Source organism: Leptidea sinapis, chromosome 9 (assembly GCF_905404315.1).
Source record: "Leptidea sinapis chromosome 9, ilLepSina1.1, whole genome shotgun sequence".
NCBI classification, from domain to species: Eukaryota; Metazoa; Arthropoda; class Insecta; order Lepidoptera; family Pieridae; genus Leptidea; species Leptidea sinapis.
In genome coordinates this window covers 10540526-10556921 of record NC_066273.1, presented here as the reverse complement: position 1 = coordinate 10556921, position 16396 = coordinate 10540526, and the positions used below count along the sequence as shown (strand labels likewise).

The following is a 16396-nucleotide window of genomic DNA, read 5'->3' as shown; positions in this document are numbered from 1 at the left end:
TGTTAACTTTGTTATTTAAATCTTGTTTATTTTATATGACTGATTTTTTGTAGTTTCTGATGTAAATATCTTCACAGCATGACAGACTATCATTTCAGTGTATTTTAAGCATCTAACTATAATACTTTTATAAAAACAATGATCAGTAATGATTTTATGCTGGGAGCTTTCATCGAAGAAATGCCTTATCCCTTTGAGATGTAAAAAAACAATGTATGTATGTAATAGAATCCTATTATCCTTTTTACAGGTAAAAGTATCCGGTATAGTTTATCCCCTTCACTTTTTTTTTCTTTTTTTGGCAATAGCGTTTACTTTTTGCCAATAACGTAAATTAAAGATTAATACGTTAAAAAAGGATACGGAACACGGGAAAGGATCAGACAAGTAGAAAGAGGATTGAAACGGATAATAAAAATTTCATAAATATACATATATACTTACTACTTACACAACAAATATTTAAACTTTAATATGGTTCTGAAGAATGAAAGATGACAATATTTTATAAAATTTACATCGATACAAAATTAGACAGGATATACAGATAGGAAAAGGAACATTAACCCTTCACTTATATAATGATAAATTACTGAAGCCTAAAATACGAATATAATTTATAAATATTGTGCTAATTGGAAAGCTATTTCAACAGATTTAGAATTCGGCCTTATCAAAAATATAATTGTTACCTTAAGCGTTTCATTCATATTTCAATAGCCCTTTACACCATATAATTTAAATATTTATTTAATTAATAAAAACTCTTACATTTGTAAGAGTTATCTCAGAATTATTATTCTGCGCGCTTAAAAATGCGCGATGAAAAAGTAGAATAGATACACTGACATAGGCAACTCGGGGCTTTAAAATTTTCTTACCCGTTAGTGCCATCTGGACGCCGGATAGTGCAACGTTTTCCGTGTGTATTACAGTACTACAGCAATGCATGTAGGTGTATTTACGGCATTGTTTTTTCTATTTACTATTTTGTTTTTTAATTTACTTCAACTGAAATAACACAAGTATAACTAAAAGTACTCTGTTATCTAATCCATGTAACAAGGAGTTAATTTATTTCAAAATGCGAAATTATATTATAATTTACTAAAACTGTCAGTTTTAAACTCCGTTTCTATATAGGCATACAGATGGCGTTAGTTTCAGTGAAGAAATCCTAACTTATAGTCGCCATGTTGCACACTCGCATAAATATACACAAATATTATTATTAGATCAGTCCGAAAAATATGTCTAAATCTGTAGCTATAGAAAACTAAGAAACGTATTAAAAGTGACATAAACACTTATTTGATTTGTTTGACAACGACAAACCATATTAAATGTGATAAAACCGGTGGAATCTGCTATATTTCTTAGCATTATTCTTTATTTCCAATAACAATGGGCTCCCATATTATAATAGACTTGTTCTGCGGCATACAATGACGTTCTTATGTATAGAACATCATTGGCAGCATAGGATCTTTGATACGGCGCGACTAGTTTTCTTTAGTTATTTTTATAGTATTATGTCCTATCGTATATAGTTATGGGGCAGTGCGGCTGATATTAATACCATCTTTGTTCGGCAGAAGAGGACTATTCGCGCTATTTATAACCTAGGTCCTAAAGAATCTGACAGCAAAATTTAAAAAAATAAACATTTTTTCTACTCCTCTCTCTCAGATCCTCTACTTTTATCTGTCATTTATACAGCGGATGTCGCCAAAAACGCACAGTTATTTTTTTGGTTTATTTATTTAGAGCATTGGTAACAAGACCGTCACCAAACTATAATAAAAGAAGAATATTTAAATCATTTTTCAATATACTCGATTACAAGAAAAAGCCCCGTTAGGTTTATGGGTACAGTTGTTTTGGTGCCTCAGACAACAAAATCTTTTTTTTTTATGGAATAGGAGGACAAACGAGCGTACGGGTCACCTGTTGTTAAGTGATTACCGCCGCCCATACTCTCTTGCAACACCAGAGGAATCACAGGAGCGTTGCCGGCCTTTAAGGAAGGTGTACGCGCTTTTTTTGAAGGTACCCATGTCGTATTGTCCCGGAAACACCGCACAAGGAAGTTCATTCCACAGCTTTGTAGTACGTGGAAGAAAGCTTGTAAACCGCACTGTGGAGGACCGCCACACATCCAGATGGTGAGGATGATAACCTAACTTGTGGCGTGTCGTGCGAAGGTGGAATTCGGCGGCAGGAATTAGGTAAAACAGCTCTTCGGAACACTCCCCGTGATAAATGCGGTAGAAGACACACAATGAAGCGACGTCTCTACGCAACGCCAAGTGATCCAGCCGTTCACAGAGTACTGGGTCCCCGACAATTCGCGCTGCTCTGCGTTGTACGCGGTCAAATGGATCGAGCTGATACTGGGGTGCGCCAGACCAGAGATGACAGCAATACTCCATGTGTGGCCGGACCTGCGCTTTGTACAGCGCTAGAATGTGGGCCGGCTTGAAGTATTGCCGTGCTCTATTAATGACGCCCAGTTTCTTTGAAGCCAATTTGGCTTTGCCCTCCAGATGGCCACGGAATTGGCAATCGCTCGAGATTTCGAGACCCAGTATTCCGATACTAGACGAGGCTTTTAGGGAAGTGTTGTCGAAGAGTGGTGATGCGACAAATGGGGTTTTTTTAGTGGTAAACGCGCAAACTTGAGTCTTCTGGGGGTTAAATTGGACAAGGTTCAATTTACCCCATTCCGCGACCTTCTCAAGAGAGGACTCGATAGAAGACACAAGTTTCTCCCGGCACTGGTCGACAATTTCCCGAGAGAGACGTGCATGGCCCGTGTATACGGCATCATCAAACAAGGGCTGACTTCCAAGAAGAAGGTAAATAAATAATCTTTTTTCTACGGCTAGCCGTATGCGATTATATGCGACACGTTGTATAACTAGGTAAAAACACGAGTGGCATTCTTCTCAGGTCTGAGGCAGTCTCTTTTGAATGGGTGGTAGTTTTTGACGTTCAATAAGTGATTTTGAATCCTATTTTGAATAAAAATATTTGAATTTTAATTGGTTGAGTCGAACATCGCAATGGATGACGTCACGAGCGTTAATAAACAAATGTTGCATAAAATACTATTAACTTTGCCTCTCGATATATTCTTGTTAATGTTATGTAGGTACATAAGCACATAGCTAAGTGAATTTGCTAGAAAGTGTCATAACCATAATGCCCACTACTGTTCGGCTAAGTCAAGTTAGTAAGGCTTGTGGGGCGATGCATATGCTTTTACAACATGATCCCAGAAAATGTTCGAAATAGTTGTTAAAAGTCGTTTATGTGGTAAAAGTAAGTACTATAAAATAAATGACTTTCTTAATTACTTACCATAGATTGGGAATGGACGCCGGTGCGTCAGTCTATTTAAAATATTGATTGTATCGATATTTTATAAAAAAAAAAGCTCGCCGAGTTTCTTGTGCCCGTTCTTCTTGGGTCTGAGGCATAAATTTCCGAATCCGGGTTGTAGTTTCATTTCACTTAGTATTCGACTTTTAATAAGTTAAAAAAATTTGAATTTGAACTCGCTGACACCAATTCTAAGATTTTTGAAGTATTTGTGTCTGTCTGATTATTATTATTATTATTTGAAGAGGGTGGCTATTTCCTGGTCCTAAAAGGTTCCTAGTAACACCGCGTCCAGAATTGGACTATTGTGTTCGCCACTCATACTAAAGCTCATCGTCAAGCCCTACCGCCTTTACGAACCGCAGTAGTTCCTTGACGCGAGTGTTGCAAACACTATCTGGTGGTACGAAGTAGTTGCCAAAGATTGTGTTACGCTTATGCATTAGTGGGCCGCAGTCGCAGAGTAGATGAATAGGTGTTTCATCATCCTCAAGGCAGAACCTGCAAGCCTTGTCGCTTCTGATGCCGACCACACTGAGGTGCTTGTTTAGGCGACAGTGCCCGGTTAGCATCCTAGTGAGTATGCATAGATTTTTCCTGTTCAATGATAGGGCTTCATTCGCGTAGCTACTGTTGAATGCCCTTATCAGTGCTTTAGAGTGGTTTAAACCTGAAGAGTTGTTCCAGCGTTTAAGTGCTTCTTGTTTACATTGGTTACTCAGGGTGTGTCGGATGGCGCTCTTTGGCAGTCCACAAATGGGTTCCGGACCATATCGGACTGCTTTAGCCCCAGCTTTTGCGAGCTCATCGGCCATTTCATTGCCTATGATTCCGGCGTGCCCTGGGACCCATCTGAGAATCACTCTGTTTTTCATGCCTAATGAATTCAGGCATTCGACGCAATTATTGACTAACTTAGACGACGTCAAGTCAGCGTCTAAAGCCAACAATGCTGCCTGACTATCAGAGTGAATGTATATGTTATGATTGAAGTAGCCTTTTTGGATATTGGTTTCCGCACATTCCAGGATGGCGTACACCTCTGCTTGAAATATGGAGGTAAAGCTTCCCAGGTTTGTGCTGGATTTAAACCTGGGGCGTTCTCCATAGACCCCACAGCCGACTTCATTTTCCATTTTGGACCCATCGGTGAACCACATGAGGCTCCCGTTCTTCCACGTGACTTTGTTGTTCATCCAGTCGTCCCTGGAAGGTAGTTCCACGATATAGCGTTTAACAGAGATTAATTGTGGAATCATCTGATCAGGTAACATGCCTAATATGTGGTCTCGCAGAACTGAGTCCTCTAAGGTCCTAAGCGTTTGCGACATCCAGTTACATGAACCCCCCTGGGCGATTGCCCTCAGCATGCTTGCCTTCGCCTCTTGCTGTATGAACAGTGGAAGAGGCGGTAGGTTTAGCATTGCTTCAATGGCCGCACCAGGAGAAGACGTCATGGCTCCGGTTACCAACATACAGGCAAGTCTCTGCAGGCTATTTAGTCTGTCTGCAGTTGTTTTCTGGTTGGCTTTGTTCCACCACACAATGGAGGCGTATGTGATTGTTGGTCTCACAATTGCTTTGAATAGCCATAGGAGGATCTTGGGGCGCATTCCCCAATGTCTCCCTACCAGACGTCGACATACACCCAAGGTGGTTTTAGCCTTTTTCACGGCTTTGTCGATGTGAGAATTCCATGTGAGTTTCTGGTCGAATGTGACTCCCAGATACTTAACCTCAGCTGAGAATTCCAAAGTAGAGCCGTTCAAGGTGGGAGACTTCAGTTTGTTAAGTGTCCGTTTCCTCATGAATGGCACAATAACAGTCTTTCCTGCGTTGACTGACAGCTTGTTGGCTGTACACCACTGTGAGATGGTGTTTAGCGCCTTTTGCAGTATAGAGCTTAGTAAGCTTTGGCAGAAACCTCTGACGATAATAACTAGGTCGTCTGCGTACCCTAGTGCATCAATTCTGAGTTCTGCCAGCTTACTAAGTAGTTCGTCTACTGCTAGTGTCCATAGAAGTGGCGAAAGAACGCCACCTTGTGGGCAACCTCGCGTAGTGTATAGCCCCAGTGATGTCCCATGGAGGGAGATTAGAGCTTTGCGATTTGAGAGCATTGACCTTACCCATTTGACAGTGGTGGAGTCTACATTTTTGTTAATTAGTCCCTTCACTAGCGTGTCTGTCGGGGTATTGTCAAAGGCGCCCTCAATGTCTAGAAACGCACAAAGTGCAATCTGTTTGTCTTGTAACGCCTTCTCGACTCTATCCACAAGTTGTAGAAGGGCCGTTTCTGTAGACCTGCCTCTACAGTAGGCGTGTTGAGAACTATGAATGGGCTTTAGGCTTAGAGCATGCTCTCTTATGTGTCTGTCCAAGACTTTCTCAATAACCTTTAGGAGAAAGGAGGTTAGGCTAATGGGTCTGAAGGAGCTTGGCAGGGAGTAGTCCTTTCTGCCTGCCTTAGGTATAAATAGTACTTTAGCCCTAGTCCATTGCTCTGGAAGATAGCCCCAGGCAAAGCTTACCCGGTATATCTTGACTAGTAGCGGTACTAGGATATCCAGGCCTTTTTGAAGAAGCGCTGGAAAAATGTTGTCTAGACCGCTTGACTTGTAGGGTTTCAGAGTCTTGATGGCGCACCTTATATCCCGGGGTCTGATTATCTGTCTGTCTGATTGTAGCTACTTTTATAACTCAAGAATGGCTTGCACAATCTTGGTGAAAGTTGGTGTTATAAGATCATGTGACTCCCTAATGAAGGCTTATATTATAATGACTATATTTTGATCGCGATTTCGTAGGCATTAAATTTCTTTTCTTCCATTTCTATATACAAAGAAGTGTTATTGAATATTATAGAAGTACATAATCATTGATTGCGGGTTCACGTACCTACATATACGACGGAAACTAGTCTACCTCGTGCCCAATTAACATATAATTGACTAACAGACATAGGTACATAGCCATGTTGCGTTTTATCTTTTTTTATGACATTAGGGATGAGACGAGCAGGACGCTCAGCTGATGGTAATTGACACGCCCTGCCCATTAAAATGCAGTGCCGCTCAAGATTTTTGAAAAACCCAAAAATTCTTAATGGCACTACAAATGCACTCGTCACCTTGCTGACATAAGATGTTTAGCCTCATTTGTTCATTAACTTCACTAGCTACGGCGCCTTTCAGACCAAAACACAATACAGCTTACACATTACCGCTTCACGGCAACCTTTGCAATGGAGCCTCACACATGTCAAGAGTACACTGACCTAGAGGTCACTGATATAGTAGACTATATAACACTGGACTGGCGGCTGTCAAAGTGCTTTTGTGCCTGTTTGGTACTCGCCATTTTGACGCTGTTGGCCATGTAGCGAGAGTCTGTGGTGCTTAAACTAGTGAGGACAACCTCACCAAACATCGATAGATATTTACAAAACAAATATGTCCTTTATTACGTTGATTCTTGAGTTTTAATTTTATAAATAAAACGGAAAACGAACGATATTAATTCAAAATGCAAAAATATTTCAGAGTATTGTACGTTCCTTCGCAGCCATTTGTATTATACGTCAAAATTAGTTCTCTGGACGCTCGCGGGTGGCGCTTTTTGAAGTATTTGCTGTCAGACATATGGAACAACCTGTCCAGTGGTATTTATATAGATCAGTGCAAGAGTAGCTGACTGCTTACCACGTGTCTATAAAAATCGGTTACAGTACGGTATCGATTCGATTTCGTTTCCTATCTTCCTTTATCTCTGTTAGAGATATTATTCACTCTCGCAAGGTTTGACTTTCTTTACGCTAGTAGGTTTTTATTATGGTATTTGGTCGTATCACATTCACACAAATTCTCAGTAGATTTCAATAAAGTACCGTGAAGCAGTAATGTGTAACTTGTAAGCATTACTGTGTTTTGGTCTGAAGGGCGCCGTAGCTAGTGAAATTTTTGGGCAAGTGAGACTTAACATCTTATGTCTCAAGGTGACGAGCGCAGTTGTAGTGCCGCTCAGAATTTTTGAGGTTTTTCAAGAATCCTGAGCGGCACTGCATTGTAATAGGCAGGGCGTATCAATTACCATCACCTGAACGTCCTGCTCGTCTCGTCCCTTATTTCCTTAAAAAAACTAAGACGCAATAATCGACACATACTGTTATTAAAAAATTGTTATTATGCGAACAATTTGTCCATTCAAATTCAGAACAGAATCAAAATATTTATTGAAAAACATAAAAACACTTATCGAATAATCAACAAAATGAACTTCTTTTACATTATATTAAAACAAAGTACTAAAACTTACAAATGAAACAATTATTGAAATCCATTAAAACAAGTAATTAAAATATCAACGAACGAATAATTTTCTATTACATTATACTTATTAAAACAAAGTTAAAAAAAATACTTAAAGGTAGGTTTTGTTTTTTATTTATTCTTGCACTCGGCACATTTAAATGTGCTTTTGCATCAGAGGCCCTAGATATATATCCTTAATTTCATTTGTACCTGGAACCACCGTTACTTTTACGAATCCATGTTGTCGCAATTCTGTAATGAAATAATTAATATTAATATCTTTATTTAAATATATCGGGATATTTCAGGGTTGAATATAACTAGGACACTACTTTTCAAAAGCGCTTAGTTTTAAAGCTTTGAATAAAATTTATTAGACTTTCATCATCATCATGACCATCATCACCTCAGAGTGTGAGTCCATTGAGCGTGTAGTGAAGGACAAAGTGGAGGGCACCAGAGGGCGAGTAAGGTCGCCCATGCGATCGACCGACCAAATTAAGTCTGCTGTGACCAGTCTCTGTGAGACTGTCGACCAGCAGGGAAAGTAGCAAATGCTCGTGGGGCGAATCACATCTGCCCCAAAAGATGTCACTTCGTGATGACCACGACCGCTCTACCAAGAGTGTAACGAAGAAGACGAAGGTGCAAAATGAGATCTGATTGGGCAGAGCAGCGTTGTATTTATGCTGGTTGACTATACCAGGCAGACACCAATTAAATTACCAATTATTTTTTAATAATCACTATTGCACACAAAACGTCCGTTTGGTCGGTCAGAAGAGTATTGCCTATATAAATATTAGGTTATTTTAGTAAAGGCATAAAATGCATTTATTTTCTCAAAATTGATTCCTTTAGAATTCTTTTTGATGTCATTTCTTATACTACTAGATAGTACTACCGCTTCGGAAACAAATGGCGCTCTGAGAGAGAAGAAGCGGCGCAAGAAACTCTCCCAGCATTCTTTTTTTGCGCTCTTTTCAATGAAAATATACAATATTGTACAGTCATTTCTATCCCTATAAAATAAACACAATCTAGTCCCAGGCTGTCCGATCATTTAGATATTCAGCAGTGGAGTAATAGGATTTACGACAAAGCCATTTTTTTTATAAAACATTATATATTTATATAATGCCTGAACAGTGGCTGGAACTTTATTATAGAAGTGTATACATTTACCCTTAAAGCTATTATGTATCTTATGAAGCCTACTAGAATTAGTTAAAAACAATCCCTTATTTCTAGTGTTATAATAATGAAAATCACTATTAAGAGCAAAAAGGTGACGATTTTTGTGAACAAATTTTCATAAATGTACTGACAATGAACAGTCATAATATTTATTTCTTTAAATTTTTCTTTGAGAGACTGTCTATAACCAAGCTGATATATAGCACGAACAGCTCTCTTTTGCAGAGCAAACACTATATCAATGTCAGCAGCATGACCCCATAGTAATATACCGTACGTCATGATGCTGTGAAAATAACTGAAGTACACTAATCTAGCGGTCGCAACATCCGTGTACTCTCTAATCTTTCTAACTGCATATGCCGCAGAGCTGAGTCTATCTGCTAGATGGGCAATATGTGGACCCCACTGAAGCTTTTTATCTAACGTGATACCCAAGAAGACCGTAGTGTCCACAAGTTCCAATCTCTGGTCATTTATAAGTACGTTGGTTTGTACCTCCGCTGTGTTTGGTGTAATGAACCGTAAACACTTTGTTTTTTTACTGTTTAAGTGCAGATTATTCGTCTCAAACCAACGCACTATCTTTGAGATTGCATTGTTTACCTCGTCATCAATATCCGCATGTCGCTTCACTTTAAAAATAAGTGAAGTATCATCAGCAAACAATACAATCTCATGGCTATCATCTAAAACAAACGGTAGATCGTTAATACATATAAGAAACAAGAAAGGACCGAGAATAGAACCCTGTGGAACACCTATTCCCACAGGTTTACCCGAAGACCGTTTGCCATTTACATCGACTATCTGAACTCTTTCGCTTAAATATAGTTTTAACAGATTTAGGGCTCTATTTTTCACTCCATAATGTTTTAGTTTTAGGAGTAAAGTTTCATGGTGGACGCAGTCAAATGCTTTGGACAAATCACAAAAAATGCCCAATGCATCCTGTGACTCTTCCCAGGCGTCAAAGATGTGCTCAATGAGTCTAGTACCCGCATTAATAAGCCCCTAGTGAAACCAAACTGATTTTTGTTCATTAATTTACAAAAATACATTTGTAGCTGTTGAAGCAAAAGTTTTTCAAAGATTTTACTAAAAACAGGCAGCACTGAAATAGGTCTGAAATTAGCAGGGTCAAAAGAACTGCCCGATTTAAACAAAGGTATAACTTTTCTGTATTTCATGAGGTCAGGGAACACACCCTCATCTATGCATTCATTAAATATTATTGCTAATTCAGGTGCTATAATGTCAAGTATGTATTTTACAATATTAGTAGAATATATAGATAGACATAGATCTTTTGTATTTTTTAGGTTAATTAATTTAAAGATTTTTATTATATCGCTACCTGTAACATACTTAAATTTCAAATCAGTGGAAGATACTGGTACGTAATGTTGAACGCAACACAGATACTTTCTTTATTGGTGTAGGTATATAATATTATCGGTGCATATCATTTCAATACTTACTGAGAATAGACATGAAACACTCGGTGGCTATGAGCCGTGAGTGGCCCGGCACCACTGCGTCGTTTAACAGCTGCTCAAAACTGATCGACTGGACTCTGCCGTACGAAAGCAGCCTCCATATTTTGTGCATCGTGCCCTCTATTCCCCATTCATTTCTGTGAAAAATTGTTATACATAGGTCATGACTAGCTACAGTGCCGCTTTGGTCATCTGCCCTGTTGACGTTGTACTTATAAAAAAGTATTTGAAGTAAACTTAAACAAGAATTTATCGATATTGAGAAATCTAAAAAATCATTAAGTGCCTAATAACCGAATTAGGCTGCAGGTTACAACCTTTGAAGTTTTAATATAATTCATAATGTCGTATAGTCTCAATATTAGTTTTGGTAACAGCAGTTTCACGTAAGCACCATAGAGATCACGCCCATGTCTGTGTTCATCGAACCAGGAATACACACCCATATTTCTACTGTGACATAGCTACGGAGTTTTATCACCAAATGCCACTTGAATTCTGTGACGTCGCAGACACGCATAATCGTTTGCAAAGCATAATGAAGCGCCTGATCATATTATCGAGCAAAATTCTTACGTTAGAAAACGTAAAATTTTGTAACATTTTAACAGGTGCTAACAGTTTATAGGCTTACAATCCTTGTTATTGATTACTAATCTAAATAAATGAACCAACACAAAAAAGGTACATGCTTTAAGAATAACTCTTCTGACTTTCGTACTAAACAAATAAGTCATGCCGAGAAAAAACTTGTATACCTATAAAGAAAAATATTAGTTCAAAATAGTGCCTTAGTAATAACCTCATGCAACGTGCGATGAACTCATTGCGACGTTTAATAATACTGAATTTAATCATAATGATAAAATAATTTTGTGTTTAGGCGAACAGGATAGTAATCCTTACAAAATTATAATGGAACTTGGTTTTTTCTTAAAGCGTCATAATAAAGCAACAGTTATTGTAACCAGTGTACTGCAAAATTACTACATTAATGAAAGAAAACTGAATAATTTATTGGAACTGACTTGTAAAAATTATAAAAATTGTACATACTTGACTTTAGCAAAATCGTACCCTGGCAAGAAACACTTCATTCATGATTTTTGTTATAGAATAAATAAGCTTATCGACTCAATGTATTATAGGCAAAAATATTTAGTACCCGGTAGTAAAATTATCATGGCTCGTAGTGCGAAAGGCAGTCAACATCAAGCTCAAATATCGCAGTCTGCCAAAACTAGCACCAATAGTAAAATAATAAAAGGTACTATACCATATTATTTCAAACTAAAAAGTAAAGAACAAAATAATGATCTCAAAAGCGATTCATTTTTTCGAGTCCAAATTTTATCTTAATATAATGCATCAGAATATAGCAAGCGTTTTAAGTAAAAAAGATCTACTAAACATAGCTCTAACTGAACTTTTTGAAAATGGAAAAGTAGTAGATGTTATATGTCTATCAGAACATTCGTGAATGCAGAAAACAGATCTAATATTAAGTTGAATGGATATACAATGGTATCTGCTTTTTGTAGACTTAAGCAAAAGCGTGGTGGGGTCTGCATTCTAGTCAGAGACTATATTGAGGCTGTAAAATTTGATGTCATGGATGAGCTATGTGTAGAATATTCTTTCGAATGTTGTGATTTAAGAATACCAAAGCACAAATTAATTGTAATATTTCTATACAGGACGCCGAATTCGAACGTTGCTGAATTTTTGAATAAGCTTGATTTACTTTTACACAAATTAAGATATTGGGAGACCAGTAATATTGTGATTGTTGGTGATTTTAATATCGACACTCTAAAAAATACTAAAACGAATCTGGAGTTTACAAATTTATTGCGAAATTATAATTTTTTTAAACATATTAATGAACCTACTCGGCAAAAATCCTGTATTGATCTCTTTGTTAGTAATATAGAAAATGCCACAGGGGAGATTCGTCAGTTAGGCCTGTCGGATCATGACACAGCACAATTCTTAGTAGTACCGACAAAAATAAATAATTCAACACCGTCGTATAAGTTAATTTTCAAAAGAGATTTATGTAATCAAAACATAAACAAATGTAAGGACTGTATAAAAAGTCTTAACTGGATAGACGTGTTTGATGCCCAGAAATTGGACGAATCTTTTGATGAATTTTACAATACATTAATCATATTTTATAAATTATGTTTTCCTCTTCTTAAGTATAAAAATAAAATGGTTGTCCAGAGGTATAAAAAAATCATGTGCAACAAAAAGAAAATTAAGGTATCAATATTATAAGAATAAAATACCTGCCAACAAAAACAAATTTAATAATTATTCAAAGATTCTCAACAAGTGTATAGACCTAGCTCAGAGAAGTAGTAACAACAAATATATACTTTACTCGAAAAATAAATGCAAAGCGTCGTGGAATGTGATTAAAAATAAAACTAACTCTAATGTAGGAAGTATCGATGAAATTAAATATGAAAATAAAATTATAAATAATCCAACTCAGATTGCTACTATTTTTATTAATTATTTTATAAATACAGTCACACAAAGTCAAAGTCAAAATGTAAAAAATAAAAAACCTACATATAAATTAAAACATAACAATTCAAATATTTTCTTAATGCCAACTGATGAAATGGAGATAATAACCGTTATTAAGTCACTTAATAATTCAAATTCCACGGGCTGCGATGAAATAGCAACAAAGGTAATAAAGGAATGTGCAAAGGAACTAGCTCCAGTCCTAGCCTACTTAATAAATCTATCTTTTGAAGAAGGTACTTTCCCATCAAATTTAAAAAAGGCAAAAGTTACACCTTTACTCAAAGCGGGTGATAAAAAGGATATTAACAACTATCGACCAATCACACTCATTCCTGTTATCTCAAAAATTTTTGAAAAGATACTGCACAAGCGATTAACATCTTTTTTAACTAAACATAATATCATTTTGGAGGAACAAAATGGTTTCCAAAAAGGAAAATCAACAACTTTAGCGTGTTTTTCGCTAATAAAAGAAATATCGGAATGCATGGACACAAAAATTCCAGTAACATCATTTTTTGATATGAGCAAAGCTTTTGACAATGTTTGTCATGAAAAACTATTAGATAAATGCGCTCAATATGGTATTCGAGGTCTAGCAAATGACTGGCTTAAAAGTTATCTTTCAAACCGTACTCAATACGTTGAAATTGCTAAATTAAATAATAAACAAGAAGTAATACCTTATCGATCAGAACTTAGACTTAAAACAAAAGGTGTACCACAAGGAAGTATATTGGGTCCACTTCTATTCATAATCTACATAAACGACTTACCTAGCATTACTACTAATAACTGTACTCTTTTTGCTGATGACATCTCTATTGTAATTAAATGTAACAATGAATTGACATATGATATAGAAATTAATAAAACAATAAAGGACACAATTGAATGGCTTACTGAAAATAACCTGACTGTAAATATAAAAAAAAACAATGTATATGCAGTATTATAATAAGAATGGGAAAGGAAAAGATATTAATGTTAATTATCATAATGAGAATATTAAAGAAGCACAACTTGTCAATTTTCTTGGTATTTCTTTAGACAGCAACTTGTCCTTCAAGTCACATGTTGACAAAATTAGCAAAAAAATTAACCAATATGTATTTGTCCTCAAACGCGTATCAAAAACAATAGGTGAAAAAACAGCGATAATGGCATATCATGCATTCGTGGTTTCAGCTTTAAGATATGGATTGGTCATATGGGGCAACTCGGTGAGCATAGGGCATTTATTTATTGGACAGAAGAAGTGTATCAGGGCGGTTTGTGGAGCCGGCCCCCTAGATTCTTGTCGACCGCTATTTAAAAAATTGAAAATTCTATCGCTGCCATGCCTATACATTTATGAAATAAGCCTATTTGTTCAAAAACATATGTGTGATTTCTATACAAAAAAAAGCCAGAAGGTTTTAAACACAAGGTATCCAAATAAACTCATAATGCCCTTCTGTAGAACTGCATCTTTTAGTAGAAATTGTTTCAGCATGTCTGTGAAAATATATAATAAATTGCCCAATGAATTGAAAGATTTACCGTTCAAAGTTTTTAAAAGAAGACTGCATCAGTGGTTAACAAATAAGTGCTTCTATAGTTTAAATGAATTTTTCAATACAAAATGAATTAGTCTATTTGATAATAATATATGTAAATTAATATACTTTTATGACATTGAATTTGTTAATATTATACATAGGTACTAAATGAATTATTAAGTTATTTACGTCTCATATTATAATATCTTAAAATTTCATTTTATAAATATTATTGATATCATTGTGAAATCCGACATGTTTCAATATAACTGTACGATTAGTGTTTAGACAATTTTGTAACATATTTTGCATGTCAATTGACGAAATTGGATTATCCATTATATTGTTAACACCTTAAGTACAATGTTTCCTGCAAATAAAATTTCATTTCATAGCTCTGGAGTGGTAACTATAACTAACAGCAAGCATTGGAAGCATCTAAAAATATGACTTAAAGGTATGTGTAATAGAAACAAGTAGTGTTCATAGCTCATATAGGCATTTTCACCATAAAATTTGTCTAAAAACACATTGTTTGCGGGTTTTCTCCTTACCCTTGGAGCGAAAATAATTAAAAAATCATGGCGAGAATATTTTCTAGAGTTAAAAGTCATTACAATACCGCCACACAATTTTCAAAACGACAACATAATGTTAATAGTTATTTATAATAAGGGGTATTAAAACACGAATGTGGGTTTATCTCACGAGGCGAAGCCGATTGTGATAATAGTATCACATGAGTGTTTTAATACCTAATTATCAACAGTTGCATACAAGACTTTATCTAGACCCAGAATATGAATCCTCTAAAAGATTCTGGAACAGTTAGCTTACTGCTAACATTAAAACACCAGTCCTAGTAGTAACCTAATATCATTCGTTACTGATTATATACAAATAAAATAAGTATTAATGAAACAATTATTTATTTTAGTAGTACTTTACATTTTGTATAGTGCAATAATAAACAATAGAAATATCGAAGAAAAATGGCGGGGATTCGAATAACCTACTTTTTTTTACAGCGCGCGACGTTCTGGTAGTGTAGAGCGCGCGTAAACGAGAATGTTCTTTTTTTGAAATTCATACAGATACCACGCATCGAGCAATAAGAATGTGGCTGTATGTTGAAACTCTTTGCGCATGAAAGGATAAAAAAAAACATAGGTGTGTTGTTATGAAATTCAGTACAACATTACAACACTCTTTTGGGTGATGTAATGGTTATTAGAACATTGGGTGTTTCAATGTTGGCAATAAGCTAACTGTTTCAGAATATTAAATAGAGGATTTAAAGCATGGGTGTAGATAAAACAAATAACAATCACATAAACTAAAATATAACACACTGTTGGAGTATTCTATTTCAAAATACCATAAACTTTCAGTATGGCCCACGTGTAACAAAAGTAAATAAATCTTAAAAAAATCTATAAGAATTACGAGTGCAGTATCACATCAATTTACAGACGCTGTTAATATTTTTTTATGAAAATAAGGGACGAGATGAGCAGGACGTTCAGCTGATGCTAATTGAAACACCCTGCCCCCCCATTTTTTTTAAATATGGAATAGGAGGACAAACGAGCGTACGGGTCACCTGGTGTTAAGTGATCACTGCCGCCCACATTTTCTTGCAACACCAGAGGAATCACAAGAGCGTTGCCGGCCTTTAAGAAAGGTGTACGCGCTTTTTTTGAAGGTACCCATGTCGTATCGTCCCGGAAACACCGCACAAGGAAGCTCATTCCACAGCTTAGTAGTACGAGGAAGAAAGCTCCTTGAAAACTGCACTGTGGAGCACCGCCATACATCCAGATAGTGGGGATGGTATCCTAATTTGTGGCGTGTCGTGCGAAGGTGGAATTCGGCGGCAGGAATAAGGTTAAACAGCTCTTCAGAAGTCCCTGTGATAAAT

General features: G+C 36.3%; 1 protein-coding gene across 3 annotated transcripts in view; it reads right to left on the bottom strand.

Moving 5' to 3' along the window:
• Positions 1-7598: 7598 nt before the first annotated feature.
• The window catches only part of LOC126966142 (uncharacterized), a 38096-nt gene continuing 29298 nt past the window's right edge, over positions 7599-16396 (bottom strand). For all 3 annotated transcript variants that reach the window (XM_050810082.1, XM_050810083.1, XM_050810084.1), the window contains 2 exons: positions 10373-10527; positions 7599-7946 (listed from right to left, as the gene is read on the bottom strand). In XM_050810082.1, coding sequence (XP_050666039.1) covers positions 7849-7946; positions 10373-10527 — 253 coding nt within the window. In that variant the 3' untranslated portion in view covers positions 7599-7848. The remainder of the gene's footprint in view (positions 7947-10372; positions 10528-16396) is intronic.